Source organism: Dasypus novemcinctus, chromosome 26, assembly GCF_030445035.2.
Source record: "Dasypus novemcinctus isolate mDasNov1 chromosome 26, mDasNov1.1.hap2, whole genome shotgun sequence".
Lineage (NCBI taxonomy): Eukaryota > Metazoa > Chordata > Mammalia > Cingulata > Dasypodidae > Dasypus > Dasypus novemcinctus.
The window spans coordinates 28,863,217-28,886,721 of record NC_080698.1 but is presented as its reverse complement, the minus strand read 5'-3'; the positions used below and the strand labels follow the sequence as shown (position 1 = coordinate 28,886,721).

At 38.8% G+C, this 23,505-nt stretch overlaps 1 protein-coding gene across 1 annotated transcript in view; it reads left to right on the top strand.

The window, feature by feature from the left end:
* Positions 1 to 23,505, top strand: part of SUCLG2 (succinate-CoA ligase GDP-forming subunit beta) — a 305,148-nt gene that overhangs the window by 62,651 nt on the left and 218,992 nt on the right. Inside the window, exon 2 of the mRNA XM_004457048.5 lies at positions 11,757 to 11,898. Within this exon, the coding sequence (XP_004457105.1) occupies positions 11,757 to 11,898 (142 nt within the window). The remainder of the gene's footprint in view (positions 1 to 11,756; positions 11,899 to 23,505) is intronic.

Sequence of the window (23,505 nt, the reverse complement as noted above, 5' to 3'; positions counted from 1 at the left end):
TTTATTTTTTGTTATTCCTGCAAGGTGTCTCTTTATCAAGGAAGCCATGTTTTTTCTCCTTGGAGAGAAGCTGCAGACTGGCAAAATAGCAGGATGGGGTAGCAGCAGGGCAGTTTTGTCTGTTGCCTGCTGGGATTAATATTAAATAATGGAAGAAAGTTATAAGATCAAAGACCTGGTAGCTCTAAATAATTAAGTGTAATGCAAAGACCAGATTGGGCAAAAATCCAAGGTAAAAATTATTTCTAAAGGAATGCTTTTTTTTTTTTTTTACTTAACAGGCACATAAATTCACCATGCTCATATGTACTAACATTGTATAATGTGTGTCTGATCCTAGATTTCTCCTTTCACCTTAAACACCACATCTAATCTGTCAAATAGCTTTGTTTCATTGCCAGGCTATATCCCGAATCCCTTTCATTTCTCTCCATCTCCATCATTCTTCTCTATTATCCAGTTGAGGGAGTCTGCAAACTATAGACTGCTGGGCAAATCCCTTTTTTGTAAATAAAGCTTTATGGGAACACAGCCCTACCCATTCTTTTATATATTATCTATGGCTACTTTTGTACTCGAAGACAGAGTTGCATAGTTACAACAGAGACTATTTGGCCAGAGCCTAAAATGTTTACTATCTGGCCCTTTCTAAAGAAATTTTGCAAACCCCTGGTCTGCTTTACTGCATCTCTCTCCTACCTACTAACTGATTTTTTTTTTATTATTATTTCTCACCACCCGCTCATTGTTTTGCATTTGCTGCGTCTGTTCGTTTTCCTTGTTTCTTTAGGAAGCACTGGTAGCTGAACCCGGGACATCCAATGTGGGAGGAAGGCACCTAATTGCTTAAGCCACCTCCACTCCCTGCTTTGTTGCGTCTCTCATTATATTTTTCCTCCCTGTGTCTCTTGTTGCATCAGCTTGCTATGCCTGCCTGTTGCGTCATCTTGCTCTCTTCTTTAGGAAGTACTGGGAACCTCTGCCTCTGCTTTGTTGTGTCTCTCATTCTGTTCTTTCTTCTTATGTCTCTTGTTACATCATCTTGTTGCATCAGCTTGCTGTGCCTGCCCTTGCTCCAGCTCACTATCTTTAGGAGGCACTGGGAACCGAACCAGGGACCTCCCATATGATAGGTGGGAGCTCAGTCGCTTGAGGCACATCCGCTTCCCTAATTGATTCTTTAAAAAGGAGAGTGACTTTTCTAAAATGGGAATTGGATCTGGTCATTTCCCAGCTTAAAAGTTTTTGAGGGAATAAAATCAAAACTCATGATTGAAGCTGACTTGCACCTGCGTGATCTGGTATTGCTCACCTTTCCACCTTCTTCTCTTACCATACCCTCTTAGTTCCCGCTCATACCAGCCGTTTCCCTGCCTTGCAGCCTTGGCCTGTGCAGGGCTCTCTGCCTGGTATGCTTCTCCTTACAGTTTCTCTACACAGCTACCTCCTTTTTATTTCAGGTTTTTGTACTAATATCATTTCTTCCAAGGTGACATCTCAGTCTAAAGTTGGCCTCCATAATTCATCATATAATTTCCTTCATAGTTCCATATAATTAACACTCCTCATTTATGTATCTGCTTCTTTTTTCTCTACCTCCCCTTCTAGGACACAAGCTCCGTGATGGCAAACAACCAATAGATCCTGAATACCAAGCACAGGGCACCCACATTATAGGTACACAGTGAAAAATTGCTAAATGAATGAACACACTATAGGTTCTGTCAGTTTCCTTGGTAGGAGTTCAATGCAGGTATATGTTTAGGCTACCTTAATTTGTTTTCTTTCTCTGTATAAATAAATCTTGCCCACTTCTGTTCACAGTGTGTAAAATTAAGGTGATTTTTCCCTGCAACATAATCAAGCTGGCATACTCTCCAGCAGGGAACAGGCAAGCAGTTTGAAATGAAGCTGCTCAGAAGTTTCAGAGGCTTTTATGCATTTGTTTCTGCTGCTGTGCTAATATGCTAATGTTTATCAAGGTTGTATTTTTCCCCTCATTTTCTTTCTTGCTGCTGATAGAGCAGCAGTATGGAGTTATGGAGTGAACTCTCCTTTGGGCATTTGTCCTTACTTAAAAGAGTTTTCTATTTCTTTGGTCCTTAAGAAAAAAGTATGCTGCTCTTCTGCTGAACCTAGGATAAAAAGGATGAGGCAGTATCTTTGAGAGTCTTAATTCTTCTGACTTAGTGAAACCCATTCAGCAGCCTCTCTGTCACTCAGAGCTTCCTATTTCCTCCATAAACTTGTATTCAGCATATAGCTCTGTACCTGCCTGGAATGAAATTCACAAACCAGAGCCTCCTGCTTCTCTTCCTGCCCCAGTTGATTTCATAGCTCGGGTCCCACTTTTGTGCATTAAGAGGTGATTTACCACTGTCTCATTGAAGGGCACAGCACGCCTGGATTTGAAGTAAGACTTTGTCTGTAACCATCTCTGTCACCCTGAGCAAGTAAATCATCTGTGAAACTGGGTTCTGCCAGTTTCTTCTCTCATAGGATTATTGTGAGAATTAAATAAGGTAATACATACCAAGTATATAGCACAGTTTCTGGAACTTCAAGGCACTCATAAAATTTTAGCTAGTATTGTTTGGTTTGCCTTAAAAAAATACAAGACTTCACTTGCTTTTGGAAATTGGTCATTTCCATCCTGATCAGTGCTTCCTTTTAACTCACTTGTTTGGGCATGCTTTTCTTCTTCAGAGGGTCAATGGTTTTTTTTAGAACATATTCTGGGGTTAAGGTACTCAATTGAAAACCAGAGATACATATATCCTCTTTTGGAAGCTATATAATGAACATTATTCTTACTTCCCAAGGAACCTCATGAAAATTTAACTCTATAATAGGAGTCTGCTATACTTTGTTTTCTGCATAGTCTGAAAGCTCAACTTGCAATTCTTATCTGGTAGGACAGATGATGATGATGATGATGATTTTAATAGATGCTGTTCATCTTACTCTTGGGGGCTTTAGAGAAAGGTATGGTACTTTCAGAGATGCATCTGTAAGAGGAGCAGAAATGGCCTTGGGCTCTTTGTCTCACTCACTTTCCTTGTAAAGGTGAACTCAAATATTGTTTCTTTTGATCAGTAAACTTTTAAAAATTTATTTGTCGATCAGTAAACTTTAAAGTACTTTTCTTCTGTAGTCATGTACTCTAATTAAAATTCATATCCCATCAACATTGTTTTTTAAGGTGCCACATCATTGTCACTATTGTTCCCAATTTGTCGGCTGTCTTATTTTCCTGTTCTTTAAATGGAAAATAATATTTTTAAGTTAAGAACGGCAGTATCATTTTTGTCAGTGGTAATTGCAACCTCTGTTTTTATTGGCAAGAGCTTCACAGATTGGCAAAAGTCAGTTTTAACACTAGAAAACTAATGGTTTGGGGTTTTTGCTGTTTTTTTTTCCAGGTATTGGGGCTGGGGATTGAACCCAGGATTTTGTATGTGGGGAGCTGCTGCTCAACCACTGAGCTACACTGTCTCACCTAATGGGTTCTTTTTTCAGGAAGGTGGACTTGGATTCAAATCATGGTCTCTCTCTTTGCCACCTGTGGCCTTAGAAAAGTTACTTTACTGCTGTTACCTTCAAACCTCCTCATCTGTGAGATGGAGATATGATAGCTCAACTGAGATGAGAAGTAAACTTCTCTTAGCACAAATAGCATATTTTTAAGGTGCTTACCAAATGGGAGAACTTTCTGATCCTTTCTCTTGTGAATTACTGCTCTTTTTCTGTTGGTTGCTGAGTGATTCAAGTATAAGAGATTCCACGATTAGATTAAAAATACGTTCCCAGGGAAAGGACTTGGCCCAGTGGTTAGGGCGTCCGTCTACCACATGGGAGGTCTGCGGTTCAAACCCCAGGCCTCCTTGATCCGTGTGGAGCTGGCCCATGCGCAGTGCTGATGCGCGCAAGGAGTGCTGTGCCACGCAGGGGTGTCCCCGCGTAGGGGAGCGCCACGCGCAAGGAGTGCGCCCCATAGGGAGAGCTGCCCAGCGCGAAAGAAAGTGCAGCCTGCCCAGGAATGGCGCGGCCCACACTTCCCGTGCCGCTGACGACAACAGAAGCAGAGACAAATTTGCCACAGAGAACAGACAACCGGAGGAGGGGGGGGAATTAAATAAATAAATAAATAAATCTTTAAAAAAAAAATACGTTCCCAAATGCGTTTAAAATGAACAGTAGGACACTGTGAGCACTTTTGTTTTTTGAATGTGATCACCTACTATTTTTTAAAAATTCTAATTATTGCTGCATATCTACTTGTGTTCACTATTCCCTTTACCGTTTTATATTTCTGCATTAAATAATAATAACTTATCTTCTTTTGAGTATTCATGATGTGCTGGGTACTGTACCAGTTGATTTGCACATGTCAGCTCATTTAAGGCTCACAATAACCTTTATGTAGGTTCTGTCAGTGTCCTCCAATTTATAAATGAGGAAACTCAGCTGCTCTTTATGTCATCCATTGGTGGGGGGAACCGGAGCATCCCATCTAGAGTTTGAGAACTCAACCCTGGGGGGCTAATTAATTGGTTAATTACTTTCTTTACAATGTTTAAAGTAGGATTAATCAAAATGGAGAGTCATCCGAAACATTCCAGTTCTGAGCAAAAGAGTTGTTATATTTTCAAAGGTAATTCGAAATGAAAACTAAGTACTTCCACCCTGACACAGAGTAGAATATAACAGCATTCCTGCTCTTACTTCTACACCTAGCATTATTATTTTTCCTTTCCAATAGACTTAGGCTTCAAATCATGATGATTGCTTTTATCTGTTTCTTCAATTTGTTTTCATTCCAAAGGAAGAGTTGATATACCATCATTTTGTTATTGAGGCCTAAATAGAAAAGTATTCTTCTTCTATTATTATTATTACAAACAGGATCCCACTTAATTTCTTTTACAGGGCAACATGGTTAAAGTGGCTTTTTCAACAAAGCCTGTTTTAAGCAAGTGGGTCTTTTATGATTCTTATGTTCAGACACATTTTGAGTTATATCTTTCTTTTCATTTGTACCAACATGTTTATTTGATGCCCGGTATTTCCTAGGTAATGTGGCTAAGGTAGATTTATGGGTGCTTATTTGCATACAGAATAACATTGGCAAAAGCTAAAATATAAAAACCCCATACCATCTTTTGGCCTGCCACAGCCCACTGAGCATCTGCCTCTGTTGCCATGCCTGTAATGAGAATGAAATATATTTTCTCTGCTTTTACAGCTAATTCCTTGTTTGTATTCTACTGTCGTCATCACTGTTGAGAGCTCGAAATGAGGTTTAAGAGCCTCTTCATATCTGACAGCAGGATTTTATATTAGGTGGTAAGTTCTATGTAATTGAGAATGCAAGCAAGCTCTAGCTCCCCCACCTGGATTTTCATACTGCATTTGTAGAATCCTGCTGCATTAAAGGAAGGGAGCAAGCTCTTCATTTTCCAGACAAGTTAGTAGAGACCCAGGGCTACATTGTTGAGTTAAGGCCTAGGTTTCATTACTTCCTCTGGATGCTATTTTTAAGGAGATTGATTTTCATTACACAAATAATAAATGAATTCATTTAAAAAATTTTTTTAAATATCATAGATTAGGTTTAAGATCCCGTTGACTACCACCTTCCTGGCTGTTCTCCCCAAATTTACTGGTGTCAGGTAAACTCTGTTTTTTTTTCCTATACATTTACCTATAGATATCTTTTATCCTTAAAAGACATAGAATTTCGCTTTGTGAGTGGACGCGTATGTCTAAAATATAAATGCTATTCTACTATGTATGTTGTTCCAAAACTTGCTGTTTTCTTTCTGTAATGTGTCTTAGAGAACATGCCATGTTAGTTTATGCAGACATGTATCAGGCTAGACTAGTCAGTGCTGCTATAGGAAGTTATTCCCATGATCTCAGCAGTTAACACATCCAGGATTTATTTCTCATTCAGTGGGTCAGGTGACTCCAGGGCAGCCCTCATCCATGTAGTAACTCAATTCAGGCTACTCCAGCCCTGTAGCTCCACCGCTTCAATTTGTGGCTTCCAGGTCATTGCAGCTAAGGAAGAAGGAGCTGGAGATTCATGTATGGGTCCTTAAATGTTTTGGCACACAGCCAGAACTAGCTACAAGAAAATTGAGAACTGTGGGGGTCCAGAAATGCAAGGAGCTCGTGGATATTGGGCCATACTTTGTTGCCACAGACAGAGCAACTACCTTCTTTTAAACGTTTCCTATAGTTCCATAATTTGATTGTATTATAGTTTGTTTAGCCAGACTTGTATTTGATGGTCATTTAGATCATTTCTAACTCCGCCTGTTTTTTTAATTATGTGCAACACTATGCAGAAGATCCTTATATATATCTCTGATAATTGTGTGAATGTTGCTTGGATAGATACCCAAGAAGTGGAATTTATAGGTCATAGGATATGAGTGTTTTTAGTTTTTATATGTGCTGCCAATTTGCCTTTGAAGGTGGTAGCACCATTGTTAAATTTGCATGCCTATGTGCGGGAAAGCCCATGTTGCTGCACCTTCACCAATAATTTTTTTTTTCAACCCAAAGGTATCTTTATTCCTTTTGGCAGAATGGCTTCTCATTTTTGTCCCAATTTGCATTTTCCTGATGAATAGTGAGTCTTTGGCTCTTTCTGGTGAAGCAACACTACTGTGGAAAGGCGGGCTGAAAGAAAGACGAGGGAGGCAATGCCGAGAGCCAGTGGGCGAATGTGGCTCACACACTTTGCCTTTGGAGGGCACCCTGTTCAGTGACATTTCTTTCTATGCTCCCTTTAATTGATTTATTTTCCTGCAGTGCTATTTCAGTAGTCTCTGCACCTCTAATTTTAAAACTATGGGGCGAAGGATGATTTCTCGGTCGTGTCATTTTTTTTCTGTGTAGCTGTCTAATTTTGTGCTTTGAGTTTTCTTGTGAATTTTCACCCGCTTAGTCATTGTTTTTTATCTCTTGGTTCTTTTTGTCCTTTGCCTCATTTTTCATTCTTTTTCTTCTACCTCTGCTCCATTATTCCCATAGGCCCTTAAATCTTTCTGTGCTACTTTTATTTTAAGTTGTATTTTTCCCTTCTCTTCCAAGCTTAGAAATGTCTGCTTGGTCTTTAAACATGGTATGGGAAGGGAACAATGGAAAGGTCAGTGTGCAAGTCCCAGTGGAATGCTACCTGTGGGACAGCCTATCCTAGGTGGTTTCAGAGCATGATGCTGTTCCTAAGATGGGCACTGTCCCCTACTCCCCATGAAACAGGGCGAAGAAAATAGGAATTAGAACAGTTCTTGTCCTGCCTCTGGCTCACCTTCCCTCCTTAGGCTTTACGGTTCCCCACTGTAAAATGAGGAAGTAGAGCCCCCAGTCCTTTTATACGTTTGCTCCCAGATATGTGAAAAATGTAAATGACTGGGAAACTGCCTCAGAGTCGAGTCCTGGTGTCCCCTCTATCAGCTCACTATCCTCCTTCCCTGTCTGAGCTTGAAGGGCACATTTGGGATCGTGGAGCAGTAAGTCAGTCAGGTCTAACCAGGAAGATGGGGGATAACATCAGTTCCTTTAAAAGAGAGGATTTAACATTAGGTGGAAAATATTAGTACAAGGCTGTTAGAAAGCAAATGGGCTGTCTGAGGCAATCCAGAGACTGACAGCAGCAGGGCTCTTCTACCAGTCTTAGGGGTGGATGGAGTTGGTATTAATCAGACCTGAGGGCCAGCTGAGGGTACTGGAATCATGGCAGGGAGGTAGTGGGAGCTGGAATTATGAAAGGAAGGGCCGAAAGGAGGGACCTGAAGCTTCAGAGGAGATGTAGTCATTGCCAGAGAGGCTGCCTGACTCAGAAAGGGGAAGGCAAAGCCTCATATCTTCCTTCCTGCCACTGTCCAGTATCTGTACAGTACCTCCAATTTAGGCAGAAGCTGGTTGACAAAGGAGCCTGGGAAATGTGGAACAGCAGAGTAGAGCAAGGTTGGGGAATGGATCTTACCATTTGCAAGCAGGCAAATAACTAGCAGAAACAATTCGAAAGCCACTGAGTGAGATGACCTTTAAACTCCCTGCCATTACTCATGTTCTGAACTTTATGGATTCCCTGGGAGATTCCAGACTTCTAATGCAGTGAAGATACTATACTAGGGTCTTAAAAGGTAGCCTGTCCTAGCAGTTGAAATAAAGTTCTCTTATCATTCATTTATTTTAGGACCACACTTACTCATATCTTCTCTTCCTTTCTTCCCAAAGATTTGAGCAGTTACATTCTTTTTAATATGTGACTGTTCAACATTTCATGAGTGTCCTATTCCTGGAGGACTTTTGGCCATTTGAAGACAGGGATGTAGATGTACTTACTCATCTTGGTCTTAGCCTTTATCACCAAACTACAGTGTAAACTATAATCCATGCAGTGCCACAGTGCTCCAAAATGTATTCACCAAATGCAAGGAATGTGCACAATGATGAAAGAGGTTGTTGCTGTGGAGGGAGTGGGGGCGGGGTGGGGTGTGGGGTCTATGGGAACCTTTTATATTTTTTAATGTAACATTTTTTATGATCTGTGTATCTTTAAAAAAAAGACAACAACAAAAAAAAGAGTTCTCTGGGAATGTGGGGCCATATTTCAAACTAAAACAGGGAGCAAGCTGTGTTACACTGTTGATCACAGAAGTTCTGCTGCTGCTTTACAGTAGCCTGTGTGTTGGGCAAGTGACTTAACCTTCAGCCTTAATTTCCTAATTGGATAAGATGGTTTCTCAGTCAGGACAGGCTAGGTTCTACAGCAGTAACAAATCATCCCCAGCATCTCAGTGGCTAAAGAATCACAAATGTTTATTTTTCACTCTCATTATAGTTGCAGAGTGAGCCACCTGGGGATGTGGCTTCCTAACTCTGGCCCCAGGGTAATACATCAGCTGTCATCTTGAGTAGTGTATTGCCACTCCCCATGGCAAGAGAAAAAGAAAACTTGGTTGGGGTAGAAGGCATGGCAGTTAAATGTTGGACCAAATGTGTCATACATTATATTTACTCACATCTTACTGGCCAGAAGCAGTTATATGGCCTCACCTAACTTCAGCTAGGGCAAGGAAATGCCTAGATGGAGGAAGGTTGGCAATATTTGTTGACTTGTACTGATGACAGCCACAAAGGGAGATAATAATACTTGACTTTTCTTGATTGTTTTGATCATTAAATAGCACAGGTCCTTAATATAATGCCTAGCACATGGCAAATGCTCAATTAATAGTAGATAAAATATATTATTATTAAGCAATTTATTCCATTTTGAGCATTCTTTATACTATCTGTTAACTTAGCAAGTTTCTCCTCTCCTTTTTCCCCCCTGGAAATACAAAAATAAACTTTAGGTTCTTCTTTTCTAGACTTACCACATATGTGTAATAAGTGAAGCAGACTTAATGAAGCTTTAGACCCTACACTTAACAAAAATTGGCGATGTGGAGTAATAGTTCCTTTTGTCAGCATTGACTTTGGAACTATGCTTGCTGTCTTAACAGCAACCTCCTTTAAGCAGGCTTTCATTTGAATCAAAGTAGAAACAGTCAGTATGTATTATATATCTATGATACTGGCCTGTGGATCAATTGCAATTAGTTTGCAGCAGATTGCATTAACATCTAAAATTAATATGGCAAGTGACTAATGAAAAGAAACTGACCGCGACTGTACTCTGACTGTATTTAGTCTCTCTCAAATGTTCTTTTCAAACTGTATTTTTTTTTCTTTTTCAGTTAATCGCTTTACATTAGTATGTCAACATAAACTTAATTTATTGATTCTTCCCATTTGCCTCATAAAAGTGGTCCCAGAAAATGTCATGTATCTAATGTTCACTCTTTTCTTTCATTAGGAGGTTTTTACTAAATGCTTTAAATGTGTATATTTCTTGGTATTTTATGTGGCATTCTATTAAGACTATTCAGACTATGACAACTATGTTCATTTATGATATTTTGGTTTTTCAAACTGCTAATGTCTCAAATACTTTAAAAAGTCAGAAGTAAGTAAGATTTACAAGTTAGCAAATAATATATAGTAAATGACGTGAACATTGCTGGTCTGGTAATTTATTTTTAACTCAGTATTATTTGTTTAAAGATGAAGTGTAGCCAACTTTTAAAAATAGCCTTAAAATTTAATAAAATATTAAAAACATCATTATCAGTATTTATAAAGAACAGAACAGATATCTCTAGGTAGATTGTAGTGAAATTTGGAGTTTTTACAAGTTTGTGATTATATTTTATTTATTTCAGGTCTTAAGGACTAACTTACTTATTGTCTTTAGAGACACTCAGTTTCTGGAAATGGAAAATTGTATTGGGGATGGAAGGCAGAGTTTACTTCTTTGGCCATTTAACCAGTATTTTTTAAGTATCTCTCATATGACAAGCTCAAACACAGTTTTCATAAAACTTTAAAGAAGTTTAAGACACACTTGTGCCCTTGAGTAGAACCTACTTGAAAGGTTCTAGGTCCTCTTTAGAATCCCCATTTTTCCACAAGTTCTCCTTCATGAGTACAATGTTTTCCAGGAGAAAACAACATTTTACGGACACATTAGAGATCCCCAAAGCTAACGGTCCCATTTGGTAAAGCTCTGTAGACCTTAATTTTGTATAGACATAAAATATGGCTGTTTGCTGGAGCCTGCTTAGAGGGATAGCAAGTGATTGTCCACATACACCAGTCCTGTGATCTATTTTTTAGTATGTTTTGTGCATTAATGGTATCCTCATCTTACCTCTTGTGAGTTGTGGTTCCTTTGCATCATGGCCCATGGATGGAAGCAAGTCAAAACTAAGTGTATTAATTTTTTTCTGTTTTTTTGTTTTCTTTTTATGAGTGGGGCTTATGGTTTGATAGGGAATGCTGTTCATATTATTGTATAAAATATTAAAAAAAGAATTTATTTGTTCATATCTTTCTGCCCTTTGACTCTTTCCTTTTGACACAGATGAAAGCCAATTGATAGTGCATTTTGGTAAACCACTTCTATTTGGTAGTTAAACAGTGTTACCATAACACACAAGTTGCCGTTTAGGAACAAGTTTAATTAGTGGTGACTCTTTCAGGTTCCTGCACTCAGCTTTGGCATAAGAAAAGTAATCTTATCAAATTCATAATGACTACCTGGGCTCCATGAAAAACTAGGTTAAAGAAACAGATTAGTTTGTAGCCCTCTGATCTCCAAGATTTAAGACAATTTCCCTGAGATACTTTATAATGATTAATGATTTGCATCCAGCTATTAAAATGATGCTATGAGGTTAATTTTGGAGGGCAAGTATCAGGCTTAAACTGTATAATAGAGTTAACACTTTTTTAAAATAACTTTTTATTTTGAAATACTTGTAGACTCACACTGCAAAAATATTGCCAAGAATCCCTTGTACCCTTGACACATCTTTCCCTGTGGTGGCAGTACAGTATGGAAACTAGGAAATTGACAGTTACATTACTGTCAACTAGACTGCAGGCCTCATTCAGTTTTTACCATTTTTTAAAACTGTGCATTCATTTCTGGGTTGTTGTCCTTACCATTTTTAAATGTCCTTAACAGTTTAAAAAATAATTAAGCATGAAGAATTTATATGTGTGTTTTTTGCCTCTCTGAAATCTGTGTTACTGATGCCAGTTAAGGGTACCTACAGGACTGGCCATATAAGAATGTTATTTGTTCGGTTGTTAATAAATACTATTCCCCTCTTCCTCAATTTCTTTAGGCAGTTCAGTTAACCTCTAGAAGATGGCTCAACCTGCAGGAATACCAGAGCAAAAAACTGATGTCTGACAACGGAGTGAAAGTTCAAAGATTCTTTGTGGCAGACACTGCGAATGAGGCTCTGGAAGCTGCTAAGAGACTAAGTAAGCCAATTCATAACAGGTGAAATGCGCATTCCCAAATTAGTGAATGCACATGTAGCAGTTTCCCACTAGTTAAATGCTGTTGTTGTGGGTTATGTAACACTGAAAGATACAGAGGGGAACTCTGAATAAAAAAAACAGCCCAATTAATTAGGACAGTTTTATTCTTTTACGTTTGATATCAGCTTACGAGATGTCACTCCATGGTTAATTTTTTTGAGTTGGTTTAGTCACCATTTAGCATAGTTCTCACTATGGTTCAGTGGCTGGAAGAACTGTGGTTGAAGGGGCTTGAGTGTTAAAGAAAGGCCCCTTGAGGGATAACTCAGGCAAGAGACTTGGCATCCTTTTTTTTTTTTCTTTTTTAATATGTTTTTAATTTTTTTAAAAGATACTTAGATTACCCAAAATGTTACACAAAAAATATAAGGGATTCCCAAATGCCCCACTCCCCACCCCTCCCACCTTTCCCCACATTAATAACTCCTTAGAACATGGAAGGAGTTCCTGCTGAGTGATTGGAGGATAACTGATAGAAAAGCTTGCATTTTGAAGCCATGCCAACTTTGGTTCAGTGTTTTGCTGTCCCTTTTACCAGTTCTGTAACTTTGCATAAGTGCCTTCTCCACTCTGTGCCTCAGTTTCCTTATCTGTAGATCAAGAATAATGGTGTTTATTTCCCAATACTGTTGTTGTGAGCCCTTAAGGGAGATTGTACATGTCAACTACCTGTTACATGGTAAAAAATCTAACCAATTTCCTTAGGTATAAAATGTGGAATTAGGAACGGGTCCTGCTGTTTGTTTTTCTATGAACATTTTACAGATGGTTATTTTCAGTCTGGATCAGTGCTGTCTAATGGAAATGTCTGTTTCCATTGCATTTTTAAACTTAAATTTTGTATTTTTAAATTTTCTAATAGTTACATTAAGAAAATCCAAAAGAAACAGGTAAAATTAATTTTTAAAATACTTTTTATCTCATTATATCCAAAATATAATAATTTTCATATGTAATTAATATTTCTAACTTATCAATGGGCTCTTTTTTAAATGTTTTTTTATTTTTAAAAGATACATAGATCACACAAATGTTACATTAAAAAATATAGGGAATTCCCATATGCCCATCTCCCCACACCCCCACTTTTCCCACATCAACAACTTCTTTCTTTAGTGTGGTAAATTCATTGCATTTGATGAGTACATTTTGGAGCACTGCTATACAGCATGGATTATAGGTCACACTGTAGTTTACACTCTCCCCCAGTCCATTCAGTGCGTTATGGCAGAATATATAATGTCCTTCCTTTGTCCCTGCAATATCATTCAGGACAACTCCAAGTCCCGAAAATGCATCAGTGGGCTCTTTTACATCCTTTATTTGTCCTAAGCCTTTGCAAATCCAGTATATATTTTATACCTCCAGCAGCACATCTCAAGTCAATTGAGGCCAATTGAGGTGTTGTTCAGTAGTCGCTTGTGACTAGTGGCTTCCATATTGGACAATGTAGATGTGGATACTGGGAGGATTTGCATGTATGTTCTTCATCTGTGACATTGGAAGCAGTTGTTTACTACCGAAATAGAGAATCTGCTAGCCTTCTTCAACTAGGCAGCATGAGAAAAGTTTAGACTACAGTATAGATGCCAGCAATTTTTTATTCTCTTTTAAAAAGAGTTTCAGAGCAGATATAGCACACATGGTTGAGCACCTGCCTGTCATGTATGAGGTCCTGGATTTGATCTCTAGGAACTCCTAAAAAAAAAAAGAAGAGTTCGTGCTTAGGTATTTCAGTTATTAAGTTGTTCTTTTATCTCCTATTCAAAGTTGTCCGAGATTCTAATACACTAGATCCTTTCTTTGCTACGTTAGTTGAAATGTATATTTGTTCTTTTTTCAACAAGTATTTATTTGGTGTCAACCATGCATTTGGCCCTGTATGGACAAAGCTGTGGAAGAAAGACACGCCTTCTTTCTTCTTTAAATTTACATTCTAAAAGGAAATTAATTCATAGTTACTTTTCAGATGGTAAATGTAGAAATTGAGAGCCATGTGCGCTTATATTTTAAGAAATGACAGCCTATCAAAGTTGGTTTCTATGGTGAAAGAAAACTAAACCTGGATGAGAGGTCCTCAGTGAACTGTAGTAATAGACTAGGACAAAGTTAGCATGCTATCTAACCTTTTCACAAGAGAGGATCATTTTGTTTTATATTCCTGTGGTTTGGGGATTGGGAAATAAGAGCAAAGAAATGACAATTCAAGTTGGTCTTTGATTTCATTTTCCTCGTTCTTTTCTTAAATGCTCTGAAGCACTGGTGTCCCAGGTGTGAGTTCAGGGAATTCTGGAAGTAGCTGATTGCCCCTACCTTAGGCATAGCACAGTAGAGAGGACTTACCTTTCAGTCTTAACTGAATTATGGAATTTTTAGTCATGTGTTTGTTTTATAAGCATTTATTTAGCTGCCCCTTTTGATGGGGTTCATACACAATGCTTATAAGAAAGATATTTGCTCTGGAGGAATTAGTAAGGTAGCATTTACATGCTGGAGTCTGGGTGTGAGAAGGAAAGAGTCAGGCAATAAAGCAAGTTTAAATGTATTAATAATAAAGTTAGAATAACAAAGTGAAAAAGAAAAAGACAGTTTTGGCTATTGAGGAGTAGTTTCTAGAAAGTCACACTGGATAAAGGTATTAAAAGGCCATGGTTGTGTGTGCCTGTCCCCATGTATACCTTTCATGCTCCTTTAGATGGCATGGCCAAGGGACCCTCTCTCTGTCATCCTGCTTAGCACAAAAGAAATTTTAGGGAATTAATCTGACCATCTCATATGGTAAATGAATGGGCAGTCCTTCCTTTCCTTACAGTGAGTCGTTTTTGTAGAAGGCGGATCTCTGGTTTCACAGTTTTTTGATCAGAGGGGAATGTATAATATTGGAAGAGGGTATCAGACCAAGTCTATTAAGTTAAAACTGAAATGAGTTGAAAATAAATATAGAAGCAATTGTACATGTCACTGAGGTTGCCAGAGAGAATAAAACAAGATAAATCTGGCGAAACTTCATTATTTACAGTCTTGTCACTAAAAGGTTGACAAGAACCAAGAGCAAAATTCGAATTTTGTCAGATGGATTTGAGGGTAAAGGTGAAGCTGAATTGCACATGAATCTTCCTGATTGTCCTGAATTATGGGACCTCTATCTTATAATTGTGATGTTATGATGGACAAAAAAATTGCATAACAGGATAATTTACCTGACATGCTCTAAGTGCTATATGAGATTTAATTGCTATCATCATCGTCATAATCATGATCGGTGACGTTTAATTCCAGATGGCTCATTGCTGTCATGATTCAAATTCACAGACAGATCAGGGACATATGATAATCAGTATCCTGTCAATCGTGTTAGAAGAGTTCATATTTTAATTTGAAGAGTTTATAAATGATTGAGTTGTATTTGCTTAGCTTTCTACTTTAATGATATTTCAATGTGTTTTGAAATAAAATGACATTTTATCAAATGTTTTGAAAATAAATGTTGGTATTAGCTGTATCTATGATTTCTGTATAATCTCTATGTCATTAGCTCACAGATATGCTTTTTTGTATCAGAACCCTCATTCCTAGGTGTCTGTTGAGCATCTGTTCATGGGTGTCCCAGGATCTCCTTGCCCAAATGGAACTTGTCATCTCTTGTTTCCTCCACACCTTCTCTTCCTCTTATCTCCTCCTACTCATGCTGCTGAAATACCTCCAGATCATCTTTAACACCTCCTGGGTCTATCATATATAATTAGTTGCCAGGTCCTGCCATTTTTAGCACAGCATTGTCATTTTACAAGCAGGACAACAGGCAAGATGAGGTTAAAAAACTTGCCAAGTTGTACAACTAATAAATGACAAAGATGGGATTTGAACTCAGCTAGATTAGATTTAATCTTCTCCCCAAGCTTTTTTTTTTCCTCTTTGCTAACTTGATGATGATATTCTTGGGAGAATTTTAAGTGTGGGTCAGCATTTTTAGGATGGGAAATGCATATTAATAAAATTAGAAGATTGAATTAAAAGTAGATGTGGCAGGTTCTAAGATGCAATTTATAGAAACTGTGTAATCTGCAGATATTTTCTTAATGATTCATTTTGTTGTATCTCTTTCGGTAATAGAACATTTTGCCTTATAGTTATGGAAAATGTGTTAATTTGAACATTTTTATAAATGGGTAATGCAAACTTTTTGTTTCTGAAACACAGTTCATGATGATGAAGCCCACTGCACAGAAAATGGGTTTATGTCTAATAAAGAAACAAAATTTGGTTTGGTGAATTAAGTTTTTTAATATGTGGATGATACTTTTGCAGCAGTTTGCACAAGTTATCTTTTGTAGTCAAGCATTGAGAAAGGAGTTGTTTCTTCCCTTGCCTATACTTGTTTCTGGAGGCTTATTAATTATATTCTCTTATGGATTTAAATTAAGGTATAAAATCATCAGATAATTATGGAACACCTACCTCTGTACATTTCTAATCTTTATGTTGCCTTTTGAGTTTATTTTAAAGATGAATAAAATGTGTCTCTTATATGACTCAACAGGCTAGTCTTAAAAGAGTGCTTGCATGTAAACATAGATGAGACTTACCTAGGACTTCTATCTTTTAGTTTTGGGAATCCACAGTTTGTTAACTATTCCATTCATGTTGATGTGAAAATCTCAACATTTGATTAAGCAAGAAGATTATATTTCAAAAAAGTCACACTTTCATTTTTTGCCAGAAAAGAAAATTGAAATATGAATGGATAAATTAATCTTCTCTGAGCTAATGACATGCATCCTAAAATGGAGATAAAGAGTTTTTATTGAATTTGGCTAGCTTCAGGTTGCTTTCAGCTACAGTATGTTTCCATCCATCAATATGATAACTTACTCTTTTCTTTCTATATAATCTCATCCTAAAGCCTGGTGAATGACTAATACCTTCAAGGAATTGTATTTTATGCAAAAAGGGAACTGCTACTCATCGAATACTGACTGACATGTATACTATTAATCCTACAAGCAATTAAATACATGGTAGGCCTCCTTGATTGTCATGGCTTTGTCGTATCACATTACATGGTTAGGATCCTGCATAAAGAACCTGTATCCTTTGTGTTGAGGTGATGGTCATCACTGTCTAATAATGAAGGCAAGGATAACATTGACCGTTGTGTAGTAAATCTTCATCTTACCAACCTATCAGCTCCTTGTTATTTTGAAACTGGAATCAGTAGTGGAAAGAAGCAAGGATAAATGGCAAAATTAGTCTCTCAGGCATGAAAGCAATATCAGCTTTCTAGGAAAAACAGTGCTGTCCTTGCCAGATGAATGGTTCCTGTGGTATGATTTGACCCTTTTCCATTAACTGAGCCTGATTCTCAAGCCATTTGGTAATTATGGGAGTCATCAGTATCTTTTCTGTAGTTTACTTTATGCTTATTTCTACTAGGGTTAGTTTCTGTTGCTTGTAGCTAAGAACCCTGACTCATCGTCATAGGAACTGCTTAGGTACAGTAAGTGCTCAATAAATATTATCCTGGGAAATTTTCACTTGCTAATACTACTTAAAGGAGCATTTGAATTGAAGTTCATGCTTTCCCCTAACTATATTGATAAAAAGGATTCCATTCAACAAAGTATAGCCTTTTGTATATATCTTTGCATTAGATCCCCACTGCTCACCCTTTTATAAAACATTTTTTTCTCCCTGAGTCTGAATATATAAATGGACTTCTCTGGTTGTCTCCTTAGAATTTCTTTGTGTTAGAGTATCTTTTCTCCTAATTGTCTGATGATCTTTACTAAATAGAAGCAGCAGGAGACATGCAGAATAAGGGGGAGATCAAGGCAGGTTGTGGGCAGGTAGGCTTTATGGAAGCGCAGATATAGCTTGTGTTCACAGTTTCCTTAGAAACAGAAATGAGAACAGAAAGGCAGGGTATCTCAACTTGATTTTTGGTAGTATTATATAATAAGGCAAGGACTAATTCTTACTTTTTTTTTTTTTTTTAAGATTTATATATTTATTTGTTTCTCTCCCCTTCCCCCCCACCCTGGTTGTCTGTTCCCTGTGTCTATTTGCTGCGTCGTCTTTGTCGGCTTCTGTTGTTGTCAGCGGCATGGGAATCTGTGTTTCTTTTTCTTGTGTCATGTTGTGTCAGCTCTCCGTGTGTGCGGCACCATTCCTGGGCAGGCTGCACTTTCTTTCGCGCTGGGCAGCTCTCCTTACGGGGCGCTCTCCTTGCGCGTGGGGCTCACCTATGCGGGGGACACCCCTGCATGGCATGGCACTCCTTGCGCGCATCAGCACTGCGCATGGGCCAGCTCCACACGGGTAAAGGAGGACTGGGGTTTGAACCGCGGACCTCCCATGTGGTAGACTGACGCCCTAACCACTGGGCCAAGTCTGCCGCCCTCTTCTTACTTTTAACCAATAAAAGTAATAGTAGTGGCATTTAACCTTTGGGTGCTTGCCATGTTGCTGACATTGTCCTAAGCATTTTGCAGGTATTATCTCATGTAATCCTCATTTAAACTGAAGGAAGAAGCTTTCCTTAAAAGACTGATACAGAATATCAGCAGATCTGTCTGCATGTTCATGATTGTGTATCCACAGCAACTAACATAATTTCACTTTCTTTTCAATGTCATTAATGGAGTCATTTATTAATGTGTTAATAAATTATGGATGTTATGTTGTCTTATGGATGTTATGATGCCACATGGTTTCATTTTCCAGGACTTTCCTGTGATTTAGTGATTTATCTTTCCCTGGAGTCTTTGATTAACCCCAATGTATTGTTTGGTAGTTCTGAATGGTCCCTAGGGCACCTTGTAGGGTTGGAAATGAGAAATGCAGAAAAACATCACCTGGGGTTAGTGGGCACAGGAGCTAGCGCCTTACTTTTCCTCAATCTGGATTTTTTTAAAAACTTTTAATTCCCAGTGCCACCTAAAAAACAAACAAACAAACAAACAAACAAGCAAAACAAATGAAAAACCAACTCAGTGGGTCCAGTGTGGCTCAGTAGCTGAGCGCCGGCTTCCCACATACAAGGTCCTGGGTTCAATCCCCAGCCCCTTGTATCTCAAAACAAAATAAAAACAAACACAACTTTTAATTTTAGTAACAAATATATAGCACAGGGTTTCCTGTTTTAACCACATTCAAGTGTACAATTCAGTATCATTATATTCATAATATTGTGCTACAGTCACCAATATCCATTATCTTTACTTTTTTATCATCTCAGATAGAAACCATCTACCAATTAATCTGTAACTCTCTCTTCATGCCCCATCCCCATGACCTCTGGTAATCTATTTTTTTTTTTAAAGATTTATTTTTATTTATTTCTCTCCCTTTCCCCCCCCCCATCCCAGTCTGTTCTCTGTGTCCATTCACTGTATGTTCTTCTGTGTCCACTTGCATTCTTGTCAGTGGTATCGGGAATCTGTGTCTCTTTTTGTTGCGTCATCTTGCTGTGTCAGCCCCCATGTGTGCGGACGCCACTCCTGGACAGACTGAACTTTCTTTCACGCTGGGCAGCCCTCATTATGGGGCACACTCCTTGCGCATGGGGCTCCCCTACACGGGGGACACTCCTGCATGGCACAGCACTCCTTGTACGCATCAGCACTGCATGTGGGCCAGCTCCACATGGGTCAAGGAGGCCCTGGGTTTGAACCATGGACCTCCCATGTGATAGGCAGACACTCTATCCATTGAGCCAAGTCCACTTCCCTCTGGTAATCTATTCAACCATCATCTGTCTCTATGACATTTGCTTCTTTAGGTAGTTCATGTAGGTGAGGTTCTACAATATTTGTCTTTTTGTGTGTGGCTTATTTCATTCAACCTGATGTCTTCAGGGTTCATCCATGTTGCAGCATGCATGAAACTTAATTCCTTCTTATAGCCACATAATATTCCATTGTATGAATGGCTATGCTTTTGAGCCTGTACACCTGCAATAAGAACAAGTCCTAGAGTAGCACTGTGCCTGGGAGTTTCCTCCTAACAGCCTTCATGTTACTCAAATGTGGCCACTCTCACAGCCAAATTCATCATGTAGATGCAGTGCATTCCCCCCAGCGAGGGACATGACACCCAGGGATGAGCCTCCCTGGCACCGAGGGACCACTACCACATACCAGCTGAAGATACAACTAGAAAATGACCTTCAATTAAAGGTTCAATACAGATCAGCAGAATATCCCTGTCTACATATAATAACATGACTTCAAAATGCTGATTGACCTAATGTAAGGGGGAAATGGAAAGGAGAAATGAGATTATAAGGCTGTGAGTCTCTAAAAAAGAGTCTGGAGGTTGTCAGAAGGAATCCCCTTGTGCACAACTGAGCAGAGTCTGAGAGACAGACAAAGTAGATACAACCCCAGGTATTGGTTCTTTTGAGGGATAAAGAGACCCACGGGTTCTATGGTCATGGCAGATGGGGTTCACTGTCATGGCAGATGGCCCTTCTTTGGAGCCTGTGTTTCTGCGTGATGGAATTGGACTCAGAGGGGATCTCTTTTCACAAGACTTCCATGCTACTTTATAGGAATTGTAATAGGTGCTGGGGTTTAAGATATATTTAGGGGATTTGAATCTCTGGACTGATAATATGACACCCAGGCCCAGAGCCTCAACAGACTTCAGCTCCTACACTTTGATTTATTGGACTTACCCCACTCAGCTAACATGGAGTTGAAGAAGGTCAACCACCACACCATGGAGCCTAGAGTGTCTACAACTGAAAGCAGGAGGAGTGCATCCAGTATCCATGTGGAATCTAAGCCCCCACTTGACATAGATGTGCAATGGACACAACCAATCCAATGTCCACAGAGAAAATGTGGAATGGGTGTGGGAAGGGTAGCCATGGTGGCTGCTGGGTTTGGGGAATGGGAGGAAGAGATGAGAGGTGGAGCCGGTTACTGGACGTCGAGTTGTCCTGGGTGGTGTTTCACGGACAACTACGGGACATTGTAGATCCCCCCAGGGCCCACTGGATGGAACGTGGGAGAGTGTGGGCTATGATGTGGATCATTGACTATGGGGTGCAGTGATGCTCAGAGATGTTCTTACCAGGTGCAATGGATGTGTCACGATGATGGGAGCAAGTGTTGCTGTGGGGGGAGTGGGGGGTGGGGGCGGTGGGGTTAAATGGGACCTCATATTTTTTTAATGTAATTTTTAAAAATAAATAAATAATTAAAAAAAATATTCCATTGTATGGATATACCACATTTCGTTTATCTATTCATCCATTGATGGGCACTTGGATTGCTTCTACCTTTTGCCTGTTGTGCATAATGCTGGTATGAACATTGGTGTACAAATTCTTATTCTAGTCTCTGCTTTCAAAACTTTTGGGTATATTCCAAAAAGTAGGATTGTTGGGTCATGTTTCAAATTTCCGATGAGCTACCAAACTGATTTCCACTGTAGCTGCACCATTCTATAATGCCACCAACAAATTATAAGGGATATTATTTCTCTGTATCTTCACAAACACTCATTATTTTCTGATTTTTTAATAAAAAACATCCTAATGTGTGAAGTGTTATGTTATTTTGGTTTTAATTTGCATTTCCCTAATGACTCATGATGTTAAATATATTTTCATGTGCTTTTTGGCCATTTGTAAATCTTATTTAAAGAAACATCTATTCAGATTCTTTGCCCATTTTTTCTTTGACCGGGTTATTTATGTATTTGTTGTTGAGTTGTAACAGTGCTTTATATATTCTGGATTTAAATACATACGTTTTGCAATTATTTTCTCCCATTCTGAAGATTGTCTTTTCACTTTCTTGATAGTGTCCTTTGATATACTAAAAATATTTAATTTTGGCCAAGTGCATTTTACCTATTTTTTCATTTGTTGCTTATGATTTTGCTGTCGTATCTTAAGAAATCACTACCAAATCCTAAGTTGTGGAGGTTCCCCCATATATTTTCTTCTAGGAGTTTATGGTTTTAGCTCTTTAGGTCCTTGATCCATTTAGAGTTACTTTGTGTTTATGATGTCAGGTAAGGTTCTAAGTCCATTCTTTTGCATATGAATATCCAGTTTCCCCAGTGCCATTTGTTGAAGAGACTTGTTTTTTTTTTTTTTTCCCAGTTATGTACTTGGTACTTGTATTAGTTTGCCAAAGGGCTGCCAACGCAAAGTGCCAGAAAATGGGTTGGCTTTTATAATGGGAAATTTTTGGGGTTTAAAATGTTACAGTTCCAAGGTCATGATATGTCTGAATCAAGGCATCAGCAGAAATGCTTTCTCAGAGGTCTGCCATGTGGTAAAGCAAGATGGCTGCCAGTCCCTGCTGAGATCTTTGCCTTCCCCTCCAGAATCTGCCATCTCCTGGAGCTCAGCTATGGGCAGCTTCTCTCTTACAAGTCTTCCTCTCTCAGTCCCAGCTGTTCCATTTTCTTCCTGAGTTCAGCTGTGAGTTCACGATTTTTATTTGGGGTAGAGGCTTACAGTCACAAGACAATAAAGTATGTTATTTCCCTCACCAAAGTCTCTTGCCACATGTTGGAGCAATATAGCTGCTGGCCTTTGTGAGGGTTCAGCCTTCCTCTTCCTCCTAAGGCTCCATGGTCCCAGCTCCTTATGTTCTCAGCTGTAGGCTAGCATAAGGCTTGTCTCTTTCTCCAGGGCTTGTTTCTTTCTGGGCTTTCTCAGCATTCAGGGCTGTGGTCTCTTCAGCTGCAAATTATCAGGCAAACAGCTTGACTCTCTCCCTAGGGCTCCAGCATCAAAATTCCATTTCTCTCCTCTGCTATGTTGTTTTCTCTGTGAGTTACCACCACCAAGGGGGTAGGGACTCAATATCCTACCGATGTGGCCAAATCAAAGCCTTAATCATAATTTAATCAAATAAAAGTGAAACTTCTGAATCTAATACAATCTAATATGCCTAGAGGAACAGACCAGTTTATAAACATAATCCAGTATCTATTTTTGGAATTCATAAACAATACCAAAGTGCCACAGGGCTTCTCTCCTTGAGCTCAGCTGTGGGCAAATTTGGAGTCCTTTCTATCAAATGCAGGATCAAATATGGCAGCCCTCCCATTTCCTGTGTCTCCATTTATATCAGACCCAGAAATAGGGAAGAGGTTCAACATGAGTTCAAAACATAATCCTTCTCTTTCTGGGACTCACGAAAGAACTTCAGATTGTCAGTTTGTCAAAATCTGGTAGCCAAAGATGTGCATGTTTATTTCTTTATTCTCAGTTTTATCCACTGGTCTATATGTCTGTTTTTGTGCCAATACCTCACACTTTTGACTACTGTGACTTCTTAGTAAGTTTTGAAGTCAGGAAGTGTGAGACTTCCAATTTTGTTCTTCCTTTGCAATATTCCTTAGGTTATTTGAAGCCCCTTGCAATTCCACATGAATTTGAGGATTGGCTTTTCCATTTCTGGAAAAAATGCTGCTGGGATTTTGATAGGTATTGTATTGAAGCTCTAAATAGCTTTGGTATATTTATTGAATTTTATTTTTTTAATTTTTTATTTATTTCTCTCCCCTTTCCCTACCCTC